General features: G+C 40.4%; 1 protein-coding gene across 2 annotated transcripts in view; it reads right to left on the reverse strand.

The window, feature by feature from the left end:
- The window catches only part of LOC135324883 (creatine kinase S-type, mitochondrial), a 28,637-nt gene that overhangs the window by 12,916 nt on the left and 200 nt on the right, over positions 1 to 15,521 (reverse strand). The window contains exons 1-4 of one of the 2 annotated variants that reach the window (XM_064501925.1): positions 9,165 to 9,254; positions 3,960 to 4,132; positions 2,775 to 2,973; positions 1,480 to 1,575 (exon numbers count right to left, since the gene is read on the reverse strand). In XM_064501925.1, coding sequence (XP_064357995.1) covers positions 1,480 to 1,575; positions 2,775 to 2,973; positions 3,960 to 4,111 — 447 coding nt within the window. In that variant the 5' untranslated portion in view covers positions 4,112 to 4,132; positions 9,165 to 9,254. Of the gene's footprint in view, positions 1 to 1,479; positions 1,576 to 2,774; positions 2,974 to 3,959; positions 4,133 to 9,164; positions 9,255 to 15,521 lie in introns of those variants that run through there. The other variant, XM_064501924.1, reaches the window with a different exon arrangement.

A 15,521-nucleotide genomic window follows, 5' to 3' on the forward strand; every position in this document is an offset into this window, starting at 1 on the left:
TTACACACAGTGCCCCATTTTGTACCCCATGTTTAAAAATCTTATCATACAAAAAGAAGGGCATCTTTCTGCCCAGGGATCACGACCTCTCCTAGATACCACAAACACTCAGAATACCAGGAACACCTCAGTGTTTCAGATACTAAGAGTTTTTTAGGAACTCCAAGGTTCTTTTGCATACTCAGAGTGGTGAGGTAACCAGCTGATCCTCCTCAGCTCCAACATGGAATATGAAAGAATCTGAGCGGCCTTTGGAAACCTGGATATGGGCAGAGGCAGAAGGCCAAGTTTGGAAGATCTTTTGAAGGAGAAAAGACCAAGACGATGCTAAACTATGCTGTAGTTGAACTATGAAGGCAATACTAAGCAGTGGGTAAGATTCGATCATGTGCACATGGGTGTGTACTGGAGTCAGCTGCTATGTGGAGAATGCTTTCACTCTAATCCTTAAACACATTTCTGTCTTCAAGCTCACAAACAGACCTGCAGTGCCAAGTCAGACTGTGGCCCAAATGCTTAGTACCAGTTGGGACTGATCCTTTTGTTAAGAACAAGGTAGGAAAGTAACTAACTTGCTGTTAGGACCATGAGTGCACCAATGGGGTCTGCAATCTCTGTCACCCTCTGCTGCCAGGTTTTAGCTGCCTGTATTCAAGGCCAGCTCTGATATGGCACAGCTGTGTAACCTTGGATCCAACAGCTGTGAAAAGAGCTGTATGAAAAAGACTTGCGAGAAGTCCCATCTGGGGTCTCCAAACCTTCATTTGGAAGATGCATTTAAGCTAAGGCCCTCACCCTCAGTCCTTGCCTGAGCTATGCTGTAGGTATACCTGTGCCTAGACTTGTACCTTGTTGATCCTGACCTACCTTGCTGACCTCGGGCCTGCCTTGCCACTATGGACTTCTCTGGCAATCACTGGACTGTTACCTGGTTACTGTAATTAGACTTTATTCTGCTCTTCTTGCTCGGCGCCGACTTGCCCTTATCGGTGAGGCCACTGCCCTGCCTGTCTAGCTGTCACCGCTGGCTCCTGGCTTGCTTCTCTTGTGGAGCAGCACATTGAGGCTCCTCCCTGACACTTTTGCGTGATGTCAGGGTGGAACCGAATGTTTTCACTAAAGCAGTCAGGTGCAGGAAGTCCAGTCAAGAGGGGAAATTAGAAGAGGGGAAAAAAAGCCATGTAGATGTTAGGCTGATTTGTCCTTCATCAGATGCTGAAAACCTTAGCAGCATAGCAAACCTAAACTGTAATCTAACAACCTTGCAAAAAGAAAGAACAGAAGTAGGCCTCATTTCATTTAGACATATTCCCTTTTGTATCTGCCATTTCAGTCACTGTGGCATCCTGCTTTCTTTAGCCCTAAAATTATTTCCTTTGGAATTGTATCAGGAGAAGAAAAGTACAATTACACACAGTATCACCATTGTAAGAAGCAGCATTGAATGTTTATTTTCTTATTATTTTATTCAAGTCCTACCTTGGATGCATCCAGGTCTGTATGATGCTTCATTGTGCGTGGATCATAGCCATTATGTCTTGTTTTAATGACAGGGTCAAAAATCTCAGCAAATACCTATGGAGTCAAGAGAATCTACAAAGAGTCTGCAGTATCATAAAAAACACTTTCATGTGCCTACTTTAGCCACAGGAGAAATCCCTCAGCACAGACTCCTGGATGACAGCCATAAAGGGGGCTTTGCAAGTGCTGATGGAGTAAATATGAAGGGAAAGGGCATATGTGGGTTGTAGCTTTGAAACATGGCCTCTGAAAAATTCTCTCTGAAAATACAGTTTATTTTCAATAGGCATCTCCTGTCTTTGGCAGAGGGCTGCTGGCAACAGTTTGCCATGATCTGAGTTTCTGTTGTAGCTCTTCGAAGCAGAGTATGGAATTTCATCCTCTGTCTCCTATTGATAAATTGGGAGATTCTAATAAAACAACATTTATGATAATGTTCAGGGACTTGGGCAATTGTTCTCTAGAAACAGGCTAGGGACCAGGAATTCATTTGAGGTATGTCACCGAGACCAGCTTTATGTGGCAGTGGATTTCAGTCATTTTGACCTAGACAGTACTCTGTAGTGGTTCCTCATCTTCACAACAAAAAAGAAGGTGCAGTTGCACCTTAATTTAGTTACAGGCTTACTCTAGTTGTCACAGGTACTGGATGTGGTAGCAACCAGATTAGATTTCAGGATGTATTAACAACCAGGATATACATTTAGAGTTGCCAGGCAGCTTGTGTCCTGTTTTTAGGTCATGTGAGAGTACCTATGTCTTCACTGCCATTGGACACTGGTGATAGACAGAGCCGTGCAGCACTGGTATGTCAGTACCAACCACAATCACACCATCGTTCTGTTGTGTAGCAATAACTGCGGCAGAGCTTTTCAAGGCAGTCACCATTTCTAAATTAGTAAACCAAATCAGGTTTGCACAGGGCTGCATAATTTTGCTACCAACTAGCAGGAAGGCAGGCAGCTGCTGGAGGCAAACTGAGTTTTGCTCCTGAGCAGCCACATTTTATTAACTTTGCTTGCAGTAGAGAGGGCACTTTTAGCATTGCCTCATGTTCACTGTATTTTCTAATGTAGAGGCACATTCAAATCCTCACCATCTTTATGCACTTGACCTGCCCATTATATAATCTCTGGGATACGATTTATTTTAGGAGCATATATCTTACTGAGAATCTGTATTCATCTAATGAGCACTTGTGAATTACATTATACAAACTGAACCAAACATGATAGTATTGGAAAACAGTTTACCTCATAGGATTCTTCATCACCTGCAACCATGCCCACAGTTTTAATGAAAGGATGGCCAGGATTATCGACCCCAGTTTGGATACACTGGTCCAGGGTGTAGCCGTTGGGAGTCATCTTGTCCCTTAGTCTAGCATAAATTGCTGGTGTGAGGCACTCAGCCATGCAGTTGTTATGTTTGCGGAGATCAGGATAGTCTGCACTAAAGAGAAAAAAACCCACAAGCCCTTAACATCATATCTTTAAACAGTAATCCTTGCTAGTTTATGAAACTATCAAAGTGATCAGAATGTGCAGTACATAGATTACTTTAAAAGTGTAATTAGCTCTTGGTTTATACATTGCACTGAAATTTAGGAAGGGAGAAACACTCGAGTCACTCAAAGTACTCCACACTGCACTAATGGGCAACTATAACAGACAATAGCAGATTTCCGTTACTTGCGGCAACCAGGAAAATGAATCCCAATGAGCTTTCAAAGTGTCTCAAGCCCCATTAAATCTCTGCTGAGACACTTATTCAGAATTAAAAGAGCTCTAACTTTGTTCTGTTCACTGTCTGATTGCTATTAGCTGGGAATCTAACTCTTCAACAATATTTGGGGTTGTTTTAATGGTATTATTATTTGCAGAAAGCTGCACAGTATAATAAACCAGGGGAAGTGAAGATGTTACACTTTAGTAAGGCATTTTTGCAAGTGAGTCAGATCACATTTACCTTTTTTGGTAATACTTTGCTTTATGCACAACCCTATTATTTCTATAAGAATTTATTTTAACTAAGATGTTATTCACTACTTTAAAAAAAAGTCTGTCAGAGCCTGGTCCACATTTTTATTTAAAACAAGGCCTAATTTGATGTTTTGTCTAAAATTTGAAACATTTTTTAGGGTTGTCATTGTTTGGCAATGTTTCTGTGGGAGCGTTGATACTATCTCACATCCCTACACTCTGGTCTTGAAGGCTGTTATTGCTGCTATCTAAAACTGTTTTTTAACAAATGATGCTGTTTTTCAGGTTGTCAGACAACAGCCCATATACAGCCACATAGCTGGCATGTTTGCGTGAAGGAGTAGGTACTCAGCAGCTTTAATGGAAATCTGCCCTCCCCCCAAAGAGTTAAACACTATGCCTTCCTCAGCCAACCAGGCCTTAAGCTCCGCTGACTACTTAACCCAAAATGCTTACCTTGGAGGGAAGAGTTTTCGTTTTTCTTGTACAGCAGCTTTAACATTTTGCTGATTGAGGAGGTACCCAGTGGTTAGGGCCCCTGTACCTGCTGCTGCAAAGAGCGCAGCAGCTCCACGGCCAGCCAGGAGACGACAGAAGGTGCTAGCCATTCCTCTCGGAGGATGCAAGGTCTACAAGAGAAGACAACCTGATATCAACCCGTAAGCCCTCACGCAATGTGGGTGACAAATAAACTCACTTTTAACTGCAGTCCAAAAAAAGAAACAATTCATTCTTATTATTGGTTTGCACAGAAACAGTGTGTTGAAAAAAAAAGGTTAGTATTTACTGTATTTCTATACGTGTACCTTTGGTAGTCTTGGAAATCAACTGATTCTTAGTGCTGTATGGAGCACACAATTCTTAACCCAGCATTCAGAATGTTTTAAAACTTTTGATGATATAGGACCATAATTGAATCCTTTAGTTTGCTTCATAGCAACAATACATTACACAGCGACATCTTTTCAGCAACCAAAATGGTACAATCCCAGAGTACAAAAATGCAGACAAAAATATTCAAAGTGATAAGGGCTCTTTTGGGTAATAGGAAAGGAGGCTGAAATCTTGTGGTGGTTTTGTGTCTGACTAAAGTATTTTACGGTATAATCAGTTACAGAACATACATGACTATAGGTTACAGGGTTTTGTGGCAAGGGGTGGAATAAGGCATCCCTCAGAGTCTCAAGTTTCAGGTCAATATTTTTATCGAAAATGCTTCCAGGTGACTCGGCTGTAAGTGGTTGTCCAGTCAGAAAAGTCAAATGTGTCTGGATGTGGCATGAAGTAGGTCATTCTTTTCAGTGCTATCAACCTTTTCCACGCTAGCCTGGCATATTAAGTACTTTATCCTTTTTCTCTATATGAATAAAAATGGTTTAGAACTCATCAGCATGGAAAAGAGAAAGTTTGGAGGGGGAATATGGTAGGGACCTAAAAATCCTGAATAGCATGGGGAAAGTGGATAGAGATAAGTCTTCACTGCCTTTTCCCATATAAGACTACAGTCCATCAAATGGAGTTATTGGGAGCAAAGTTCAAAACAAACAAAGGTAGGTGGCTATGTAGGGTATGGAAGTATAAAGTCCAGTTACTTTGCACCTGTCAGGCAACTATACAGAAAGACAGCTTTCGGAACAGCAAATACCACTGGAGAAAGCAAAGTAAAATGACTTCTTCAAGCCACAAGGTGTCACTTAACAGAGGTACATTATAACCACCAGTTTCTGACTCTCAGCCTGAGGTACCAAACTAGGACTATGAAAAGATCCTTCCTTCTTCCAGATAAAGAGATGATCTCATTTGTATATATATCATGCGTACTTTGCAAAGAAACCTTAAAATAAGAATGAACATAATGGATACCAAATTTAGAGGCCTTGCTGCAATTCAAGAATGGTCTTAGTGTGAGGAACAGGCTTGCGGGGAGGAGGGGAAGCTCTTTTAAAGGTGGAAGTGTGTAGAGGTCTGTCACATGCCAATGTTCCTAGAAAATTCCTGCAGTATAGATTTTCAGAGAGCTAGGGAAGAAAAGGGCTAGGTGTTTGGAGAGAGGAAGTCACTCTGGGCAACACTGCTGGGAAAGGACAAACCAGGCTCTTTCCAGATTTGCGATGAGGAAGCATGGAGGCTCTGCTCTCTGCCAGCCAACCAGGCCACGGTCAGGGAGAGAAGGCAATGTATATTCTGCCCTTCCCTTGTAACAGCAGTGACTCCATGAGGGACACGGATGAAGTCTGCGAAAGGATCTGGCCTCTAAAGTGAGGAGTCCCATGGGCATCTCAAATAAAAGAGGAGAAGCATTGGATTAAAAGAGCCTTTACCACAGAGAAGGAATAAACACGTAGGTCTTTACAAAGCAGAGGAATATTTTATTTTAATATTTCAGTCTTAGCAAATACCACTTTAATGAAGAAGAGTGGAAATGTATCTCTAGGACAACAGGATGTGAGCACGTTGTAAACCCTCTTCCATCTTTTGCATGTGTTGGTCAATAAATAATTCCTCTGTACTCCTGATTTGTATAACAGCATGGTTACGGAGTCTCTTTGCGAATACCGAAAGATTCCTCAACAGTGGCCCACTGTTCAGGAGAGAGACTGTAACACCAACAAGATTAAAATACCACCTAGGAATGCATATGCTTTATTAACTATTTCCAGCAGTATGTTTGAGTGCAGCTATGGTTTTGGATTGTGTGTGGAGTACAGGAGATCTCTGAGTCTAGCAGAGAAAATGGCATGTTCTATGAAAGCCTGAAGAAGAGAATGCATATTTTTCTCCTCCAGAATCAGAATTTGACTTGTTTTGCTCATGACCCCACAGGCAAAGAAAGATACGTGTCTCTCTTAAATAAGTGACACAAATTGCAATTTGTGTCACAGGAGCAAGATTATTCTTAACACTGGGATCTGACAAATCAGATTTGGAAAATGGACATGGAAGAGCTACAAGAAAACATGAATCTTCCCCCAAGGTATGTTGCTTCGGTTGTTTCTTCAAGCTTTTCAGAAGTATTTTTCTTTGTGTAATCTCTTCATCATTCTTTCAAAGTTTAAACAAAACACCTGAAAGCATTTGATTTTCCTTTCAGAGAACAAAGTGTTCTAATTTCCAATAATTCCCATGAAGAACTGGGTTAGTCAGGCCAATATGTAGTTACTCTTTGCCTTTTCCACTCCTGACTAAAGAGAAATGCTATGTTGCATCTACGTCTTTTCACTTTGTAAACAGGTCTTCTGGTTTGCTTACACGATCTTCTGTTGCAAAGCTGTAGCTGCTTTGTGCTTTAGTCACATGATCCTCTCACAGGAGATGTGACATGAGAATCAGGAGATGTGTTTCAAGTTTGAGGGTCATTGTTTCATGATGTCCTCTATCTTGTTTCCATAATTTTATACCTGCATTTTGTTATCCTACATAACTATTCAGCAGAGGGATATTTAAAATCTTTAACTGTCTCCTCCATGCCCTCAACACACATTATCTATATCTATATATAGATATATATATTATATATCTAACTTTCCTTCCACAGAAAGGTGATGACTGACTGAAAGAAGATTCAATATTCTTTCACTGAAAGAATTTCCCAAAAACAGAAATGAGGAAGAGATCACAAAGGGAGGGCATTTTTTTTTCCCATTATGGATAGATTCTGACTTCCTCAACTATGCCAAGTCCTTGAGAATTAACTGCACAGCACTAGAATATAATGAGATATGTACTGATACAGAAATGGGGCAGCAGGCAGATCATTCCCTCTTGGCTCAGCAATATAGCTTTATCTTGTCCCAGGGAATGGTTCCACTCCATCAATGAATTAGTTTAGGTAAGTCAGAGTTACAGACTGGCTCTCATAACTGGAACGGGATTTTTCCCTCCCAAAATGCAATGGGAGAATGTTTGACTTGAAATCAAAATCAAGTATCGATTTTGTGAAAGAGACTTTTGTACTCCTTTCTTTTCTCCTTATTTAACAGATGGTCCTTTTGCCTTTCCACACTACAGCATCCCCATCCTACATTCTGGAAATATTTGCTCATGACTAATCTGTGGAGCACGCTTATTGTTATACCTAAGTGTCTCTGAAACAATGGATGTATTTTCACAACAGCTCTATGTATTTATAGTTCTGTTTCACAGATGCCATCTTTACTGCAGGGAGTTGGCTGACAACCAAAATCCTGTCCTGAAAACTAGAAGCCTTATCAAAATCCTCTTGCAGATGATGATATTACGACTTCGGCTACCCCAGGCACTCATCAGAGTCTCCAGCAGCTTGGATTCTTGGTAGCTTCTGAATCCTGTGTTACTTCAAGGGACAAATCTGGTCTACGTATCTGATTAAACTAGAGGAATTGTGTGCAATGTGCAATATATTTTTAGAAAGCCGTGTGAGGCACCATAGTGTAATTATAATGCTTCAAAAATAACCAGAACACTGTACATTTTGACTACAGAATGTTTTATGGCATAACAGGTAATGTACAGCCTTAGACAGGGCATTATATTTAGCTATATTTAGTTAGTTCACATCATATCTGCTTGGAAGGATGCATTGTGTTGATAGCTGTTTTCACATACCCTCCATTCCTTATATTAATGAGATACGACACAAAAGTCCTGTGCTTTGTACCAGCAGCTTGACTGGCTGGCTGCATATTTTTCTACCATGGAGCCTTGTCCAATGATCAAGTATGCACCAGGGGCAGAGGCAGCATTCCGGCAGGAAAGTCACTGTCCTTATCAGTATGGTGCTGTGATCTGAACCTGCAAGCTATCGCAGGGTGTTCTTGGCTATGTACTTGCAATTAATCTATTCTTGAGGAGCTGAGCACTACACAGGAGCTCTGTGAGTGTGAAGTATGCCAGAAGTTGCTCTCTAATTTCACTGGGGGACAAACCACACTCACTGAAATCGTTAAAAGATAAAGGTACTTCAGCTGCTGATTCAGTGCTTCTGTTCTTGTATTCTTCACTTTGCCGTTGCAACATTTATTAGACAAGTGAGAAGCTGATCCTGAGAGCAACAGAGCAGAGCTAAACCTTCCACAGAATTTGGTGTGGAAACAATACTCGATGTGGCTGCGGATAGCTGGCATCCTTGACTTTCAGGTTGAACTACACTGTGTTCCTGAGGTATACTGTAGTCACAGAAATCACAGTCTGTGAACAGAACGAAAAATAAACCACCTGGAAAAAGTAAGGGAAAAGGGACTAGTTTAAAAACCAGGCACCTTCTTTGTAACTCAAGTGGTGGAGGCTTTGTGCCATAGCTGATCTAGGGACCCTTTCCTCAATCTTCTTTATGCTTATGTTTGATTAAATGTCCAATGCAAAGCTCTGACCCCTGAGACAGACCCTCTCAATAGTGACAGTTTTCTTGTCACCATCTCTCTTATTCAGGCAGCAGCAGCAGTTTTCTTATCTGTTGTTTCAGGGTGTGATACATTAAGCGAGTCTGTAACTTTGGGAACAGCATTTTGGACACCTGTTCAAAGGCAGATTTTATGCCATGAAAATGTTTTCCTTCTTTAATTTTAAAGAAGTCCCATAACCCAAGTACATTTCTTGTTGGTAATGCCACCTTCCATTGTGCTTACACGCCCTGTCCTGCAGGATACTCTTGCCTTGTTGAACCACAGACAAGACTTCCCCTACCTGAAGGTAGACACCACTTAACCTGACAGATGCTTGTCTATGAGCCCTTGACAGTCTCCAATACTGGGGATTCCACAGTCTGTGTAGGTTAACTACCTAAAAATAAAATAAAAATTGGAGAGTAAGACAGGCTTTTTTTAAAAAAAACTAATCTCTAACTAAAAGTCTCTTGCTACAATTTAAACCTAGCACTCCTCATCCTATAATTTCCTTCCCCAAACTTCAAAATTCTGAGAGCAGAAATTTAGTTTCCGTCTTTACTAATACGTGCATCAGCTTTGTAAACTGAGTCACTCCTGCAAAAAAGGTGACTCTGCTAGGTGATCTGCCAAGCACCAGTCATAGCATCACGCAGCTGATGCCTGCGGGAACTGGAAGATGACAGCTGGCTTGATCTTTTGCTCCTTAGGTAGGAACTTCTGATGGCAGTTTGGCACAGCAATCTTAGGGACCATCATTTATTGCTGTCAAATGCAAAGGGTCTAGGGGGAATATGACAGTTAGAATTTTTTATGTGAAGAAAAAAATCACATCTGGATTGCAGTGCAAAGGGGCTTGTTCTATTTCTGTGAAAATGGTGTAACCCCTATTTTAATAAACACCTCTTGCCACAAGGGTGGGCTATAGTTCTGAATACAGATGTACATAATACTGCAGCACAAACTGAGTCCATGTTACGCCCCACACAGGTAATCCGCATATAATCAAAACAGCATAAATAGACTTGCACAAAAACCTGAAGGTTTTAGTTCAGCACCAAAACAATTTTTAAACAATTAGGGTTGGTAATGAACAAGACACTTTTTCTGAGAGGAAAGGCTACTGTTTTATTTCATTTTTCAAATTCTTTTCCCCTCTAAAAAATAGATTTTTAAACAAAGCATTGCTTCAAAACAAAAATTCCAGAAGATTCATTCTGAAAGTGCCTGAATGGAATGGCCTCAACCCCAAAAATTCTAATCAAAACTAGCTGTCAAATCTGACCTCAAATCATGACGAGATTCAGTTGTTTTTTTCCCATAGAAAACAGCAAACTACACTCACAATAAATTCGCACCATCGCCACCACTGTGGAGTCAGAGAATGGTAATTATCCCAGGCAAAGGCACAGTTAAAAGGCACAAGGTTTTGTAAGAACGCTTTATCAGAAACACCAGGCTCTGATTCAGATTTCTCTGCAGATTATCCCTAGGCACCCACTGTAAGGCTTTCACTTTTATCCATCAACATTTACCACTGTACAGCCTTAAAAACAAATGAATACACTTCTTTTTTTCTATGGGAGTTTACTAAGGGTCTTGCCAAGTACTTATGATGGTAGAAAATCCATTTTCTCATAGACGCCTATAATAGTATCAGGACAGCTACAAAGGAGAAATAATAGATTCTCACGATCAGAAGAACTTTTAGGATGATCAGTCTGGACCCTCTGAAAAAGAATCCAGAGTTTTCCTGAACTGATCAGCTGTGCTGGAAGGAAAACATCTCCATTAGAAAAGCCACCCAGAGTTTGATCTGGAGCAGCCAATGGAGTTCCAGAGATTAACCAACCCCTGAGTTAAAAAATAAATAAAAATCATAATTTATTTCTTGTCTGCATTTGTTTGTCTTCAACTTTGAATCACTGTTGTTTGTTAAAACTTTATCAGTTTATTGTAGAAATTTCTACTAGTTATCTGTTCTGTATCTATTTAATGACTAGCTCTTTTTTATATCTCTATCACTCTATTGCCGTATTTTCAAATTTGTTAATCACTCTTTGGTTCCTTCCTGAGCTGTTTGCATTTTGTTTTCATCCCCAACATCCTCCTGATTCCAGAATGATCGTTCGATTCCAGTAGTGGTTGTGCCAGGTCCTCAAAATAGAGGCAGCAGAACATCTGTACATCTACTAAATAATTTATGGAATCAAATATCGTGTTAGCCCTTTGGGGCCACAGCAGTTCCCTAGAAGTTCATGCTCTGTTAACTGTCCGCAATGTTTTGGCCCCTTCTCAGAGCTGCCATTCCCCAGAAATCTCCGAATGGCAAATACAGAACAATGACCGCAGTCCTCAGCAAAGTATCATTTGGGAGAGCTTTCTGATCAGAGAAGTAAGAGCACTATTTCTAATACAGAAATGGATACACTTCCAAATAAGACTGTGTGATACGGTTGTCTGCAATAGCAGCGTCCTGATTAGTCACTATCAGTCCCATCAATTTTTTACTGCTACTTTCACTTTCCCTTTAAACTGCAATGCTTCCTAATAGCCAGAAAAGCTTTTTCCTCAGTTGTGGGATTTTGGACATACTAATAAAATATTTTTACATGGTTCCCAAGTATCATTTCCATTTTCTACTTAAAAATTGTATTTCTGCTGATTGATTTATAATGGCATCAATCTTTGTAGAAATGAGCTCTTCCAATGCAGTACAGGTTATGTACGCATTTGGACTTCATTTTGGTTACATGTAAGACAGAATCAGTTGCACGTAAAACAGCACTGATTTTTAGTTCTGTGAACACCTCTTCTTTAGTTGCCCAAATGAGATCTAATTTCCATGGTACTGGACACAACATTTTGTTGAGGTACGAAGCTTTGTAATTTCAAGGACTTTTTTGGGATTCATAGCATGCGACCTCAAGCATATATCCATAGTAATAAAACTGTTATTCCAAAACATCATGAATAGGTGCTTTAAGAGCGAGACAGTTGCTTCTTTACTAACTTGATGACTTCAGGGTTTTCAGCTACTAAGCCATTTTACACAGGATTTTATCTGAAATATTTGGGGAAGTGATCTATCACGGACTGTTTCAGTGTAAGTCTGTGATGAATCGAGAGCACTATATGCATTCTGAATGCAGAACAGCAGAAGTGAACACATCAGGAAACACAGCAGTCCAAAGTGAATAAATGACAATTGGTATTTTGCAGCATGGAGATCTCGATTGGAGCACTAGCTCAGGTCCACAGATCAAGACAGCACGGATCTTATTGCAGGCTGATGAAAAGAAGAGCAGATAGGCACTACCAGCTAGAGAAAAGCACGAGCTTCTCAACTCCCATAGCAGGTCATGGAAATACAAAAATGCACCTAATGAGCACTGCTGTGGTGCAGCTGGGAGAGCGCACCTACATTCACTGCACTTGGTGTCACTGTCGGGTTTGGCTCACAAACTCTCCAATGCAAGGGACTTGCAAAGGTTGCAGGCCATCATGTGATGGTCCTACTGAAGTCATTAATCTCCTGCTTTTCCTTACCACTGCCAGGGCTGACTGGCCCGTACCCCAGACAGTTGCACTCTGCTGTCAACCAGCACCTACAATATGCCCAGCTGTCTTCCTCTTCCCCTTGCAGACAGTATGGCCTTGGATATGAACTTCAGCAGCATCCACAACAGGGCATCCATTAACTGCTGAAGGTGCAGATACACGTAGTATCAGTTGGTATCCACAGCTGGTTTTCCTGTGGGTAAGTGGAAGGGGGAGGCTGTGCTGCAAGACATCTTGATGACTCCTGGGATTTGAATCTAACTCAGAGCTTTACTAAATGCTTGGACAACTAGTATTACACATTTTGCCCTTTTTATGTCATTCTGCTCATAACTGGGATACTGGCTTTGCCTCACGATAACTAGTTAAGATGTCTTTTGTACCTGTCCAGCATTACCCACACCTTTGGCCCAAGGGTAGAGCCTGGAGAACAGCTCAAAAGTTTTGAGACCAGAATTTGTAACTGGCAACAAGTCCTTTAAAGTTTTATTTGCAAGGTCATTTGCACTTGATCTGTCATTTGGAGAAAGCAAAAATACTGCTCTACACAAGAAAAGAAATAAAGACAATTGGCTCAGTGACAGCATAAGAGTATCTTCCACACAACAGGTTCACTCCTGCAGTGAACAGCTTTGATTAATTCCTTACAAAACATTTTGTGGATCAAGTTAATAGTGAGTGGCCACTTCATGTGAAAAGTGGTTAATCGCGAGGGGAGTAAATGCAACATTGACTTAAAGTAACAGTCATTAAGCCACACAACATACAGTACTAAGTGCCTGCAAGTACAAGTTTTCTTCATAGCTGAACACAATTGTTCCTGTTCTCTCACAACATGAGCACCATAAAGGGTAAAGCAAATTCAGGGCCAAATTGGAATAGTCTTTTCCAGAGCAATATTCCATAAGCTGTGGATGACTTATGGCTCCCAGTGAATCTGTAACAGCTATCTGAAAGGTCACGATCTTAGAGATCATAGCTTATCTCTTCTCTCGTCCTCAAGATTTGCTCAGCTACCTGTAACCAACCTTTGGAACATTAACGTTCTGACAGGAGCAAGTCATGTTCTTAGAACTGTATTTTAATACGAAAAAAAAAATCACCTACCACGCACAAAATGCAAAGACCAAAGCCAGATGTTAAATTATTCAGCAGAGGTCAGTTATGGTGCTGGCTCAGAAGCCCAAAGGATTCCAAATACCTTTTAATGTGAAGCTGCTGTTAGTAGTCACAGTTTGAATCCCAGTATGAAAAAAAATTGGAGAAAGCCTATTTCTGGGCCTTAAACCAGTTTTCACTTGTTCTTGCTATACCTATAGATTGAAACTTCTGTTAAAGGCTAATGTACTCTTCAAAAGAAGTATGGCTTTTATACACCAGCTCCCTCACCAACACTAAAAACTTTCCTCTTATGAATTAATAACTTAAGAAAATTCCATTTTACCAAGACGCAGCAAGACTGCCCTTGCTGCTCTGACCAGAGGATGCACAGAGGTCTTCGGGACATTTGATTCACAACAGCGGCCTTGTTCAGGCTTGGTAGTGTCACATTGCACACAGTGATCCTGCGGTCTGCCCACAGGTGCAACCGTTGCAACCATTTCTGGAAACTTCAGAGGAGACTGAATCATCATAAATGCACAAACCATCTCTTTACCCTTTAAGGAACCTGCAGTCTTTTACTACTACTTTTAATATAAACAAACTCTTTCGCAATTAACCCTTTACTTTCTTGAACTTCTTTTACAGAGGAAGCTGTCAGCTCCACTTTCTTAGGTGGGTATTAATGTAGCTGAACATAAATATTGCTTATCATTTATTTTACACTAGACAACACATGTGCTTTTGGCTGAGGAGGGAAAAAAGGTACAAGGGTTACAGACTGAACAGTGACATTTCTAGAAATAGAACTAGATTAAATATTTGAACCGTGTCATGGGTGGTATTAAGTACCACACCATGTGATCCTGAGCGACATTTTAGAGGAATGGCAGAGTCACAGCTAAAGTTCACACAGACACATAAACACAAATAGCATATCTGCACATTGCAGACTGTTAAGCTGTCTCACTAATTAACAGTAACACTGTAGTGAACAGAACTTTCTATGTAGTAGAGAAATGGATTACAAAGGATGCTGGTCTTTTATATTTGAGAAATAATTCCTCTAAGTTATCCTTAGCTTGATCTAAAGCTAAATCCAAAATTTCCACTGCAGTCACTAGCATGCCCTTCTACAGCAGTCATGGGCACCTTAGAAACATCTGCAATAAATGTTGTAAATTACTAACTGCCAGATATACCATTTTTAGAGGCCCAGAAAACAGTTTACATTTTGCTGTATTACTCTACAAGGTCAGAGGATAAGATACAAAATAAAATATTACATCTCATAAAGCAATATTGGTATTCTTTCCAGTTTCTCATAGCTTAGCCTGAGCAAGATGTGAAACTTTCCAACCTTTCCAATGATCTGGATTTAAGATAAAAATTTCCAGAATGCAGAAATAATGTTAATGCAGACATCATTCTAACTATGCCTTAATTGCAGCATGGAATATTTCAAGGAAAAATAAACCAAGATTCAGTTTCTTACTTCTCATAACTCCAGAGGTCAGTACATAGGTATAAAAAAACCCTAAGCCTCTTTTTAAAAAAAATTAAAACAACCCCCCCAAACTCCTTACCATGAAAGGAGAAGATATGGAAAAGACTGTGATTCTTAACAGCTTGACAAACTACCCTTAGTAACAACATGCTTTTTGATTTCTACCAGCTGAAGATCTGGCCCATTACCTCTGACCTTGCGAGATTTAGACCCCCAAATTCTCCTACCAAAGCTAGTCAAAGCTGTTTGGAGTGCTTGCCCTTCTGAATCAATCAGACACTATTTTATAATACGAAAAACTCATCTCCACAGTGCAGAGAGCTACAACCCCTCTAACTCACAAGTAACTTGCCAAATTAGGGATGGTTTCTCTTAACTGTTGTTACACATCTGCAAAGGAACTTAGTTTTCCTTTATTTAAACTGTTACTTAAGGGTCAACATTTGAAGCAGCTGCACAGTGGGCTGACACATTTTCCTGCACTTTGTT

The sequence above is a fragment of the Dromaius novaehollandiae genome, chromosome Z (assembly GCF_036370855.1).
Source record: "Dromaius novaehollandiae isolate bDroNov1 chromosome Z, bDroNov1.hap1, whole genome shotgun sequence".
NCBI lineage: Eukaryota > Metazoa > Chordata > Aves > Casuariiformes > Dromaiidae > Dromaius > Dromaius novaehollandiae.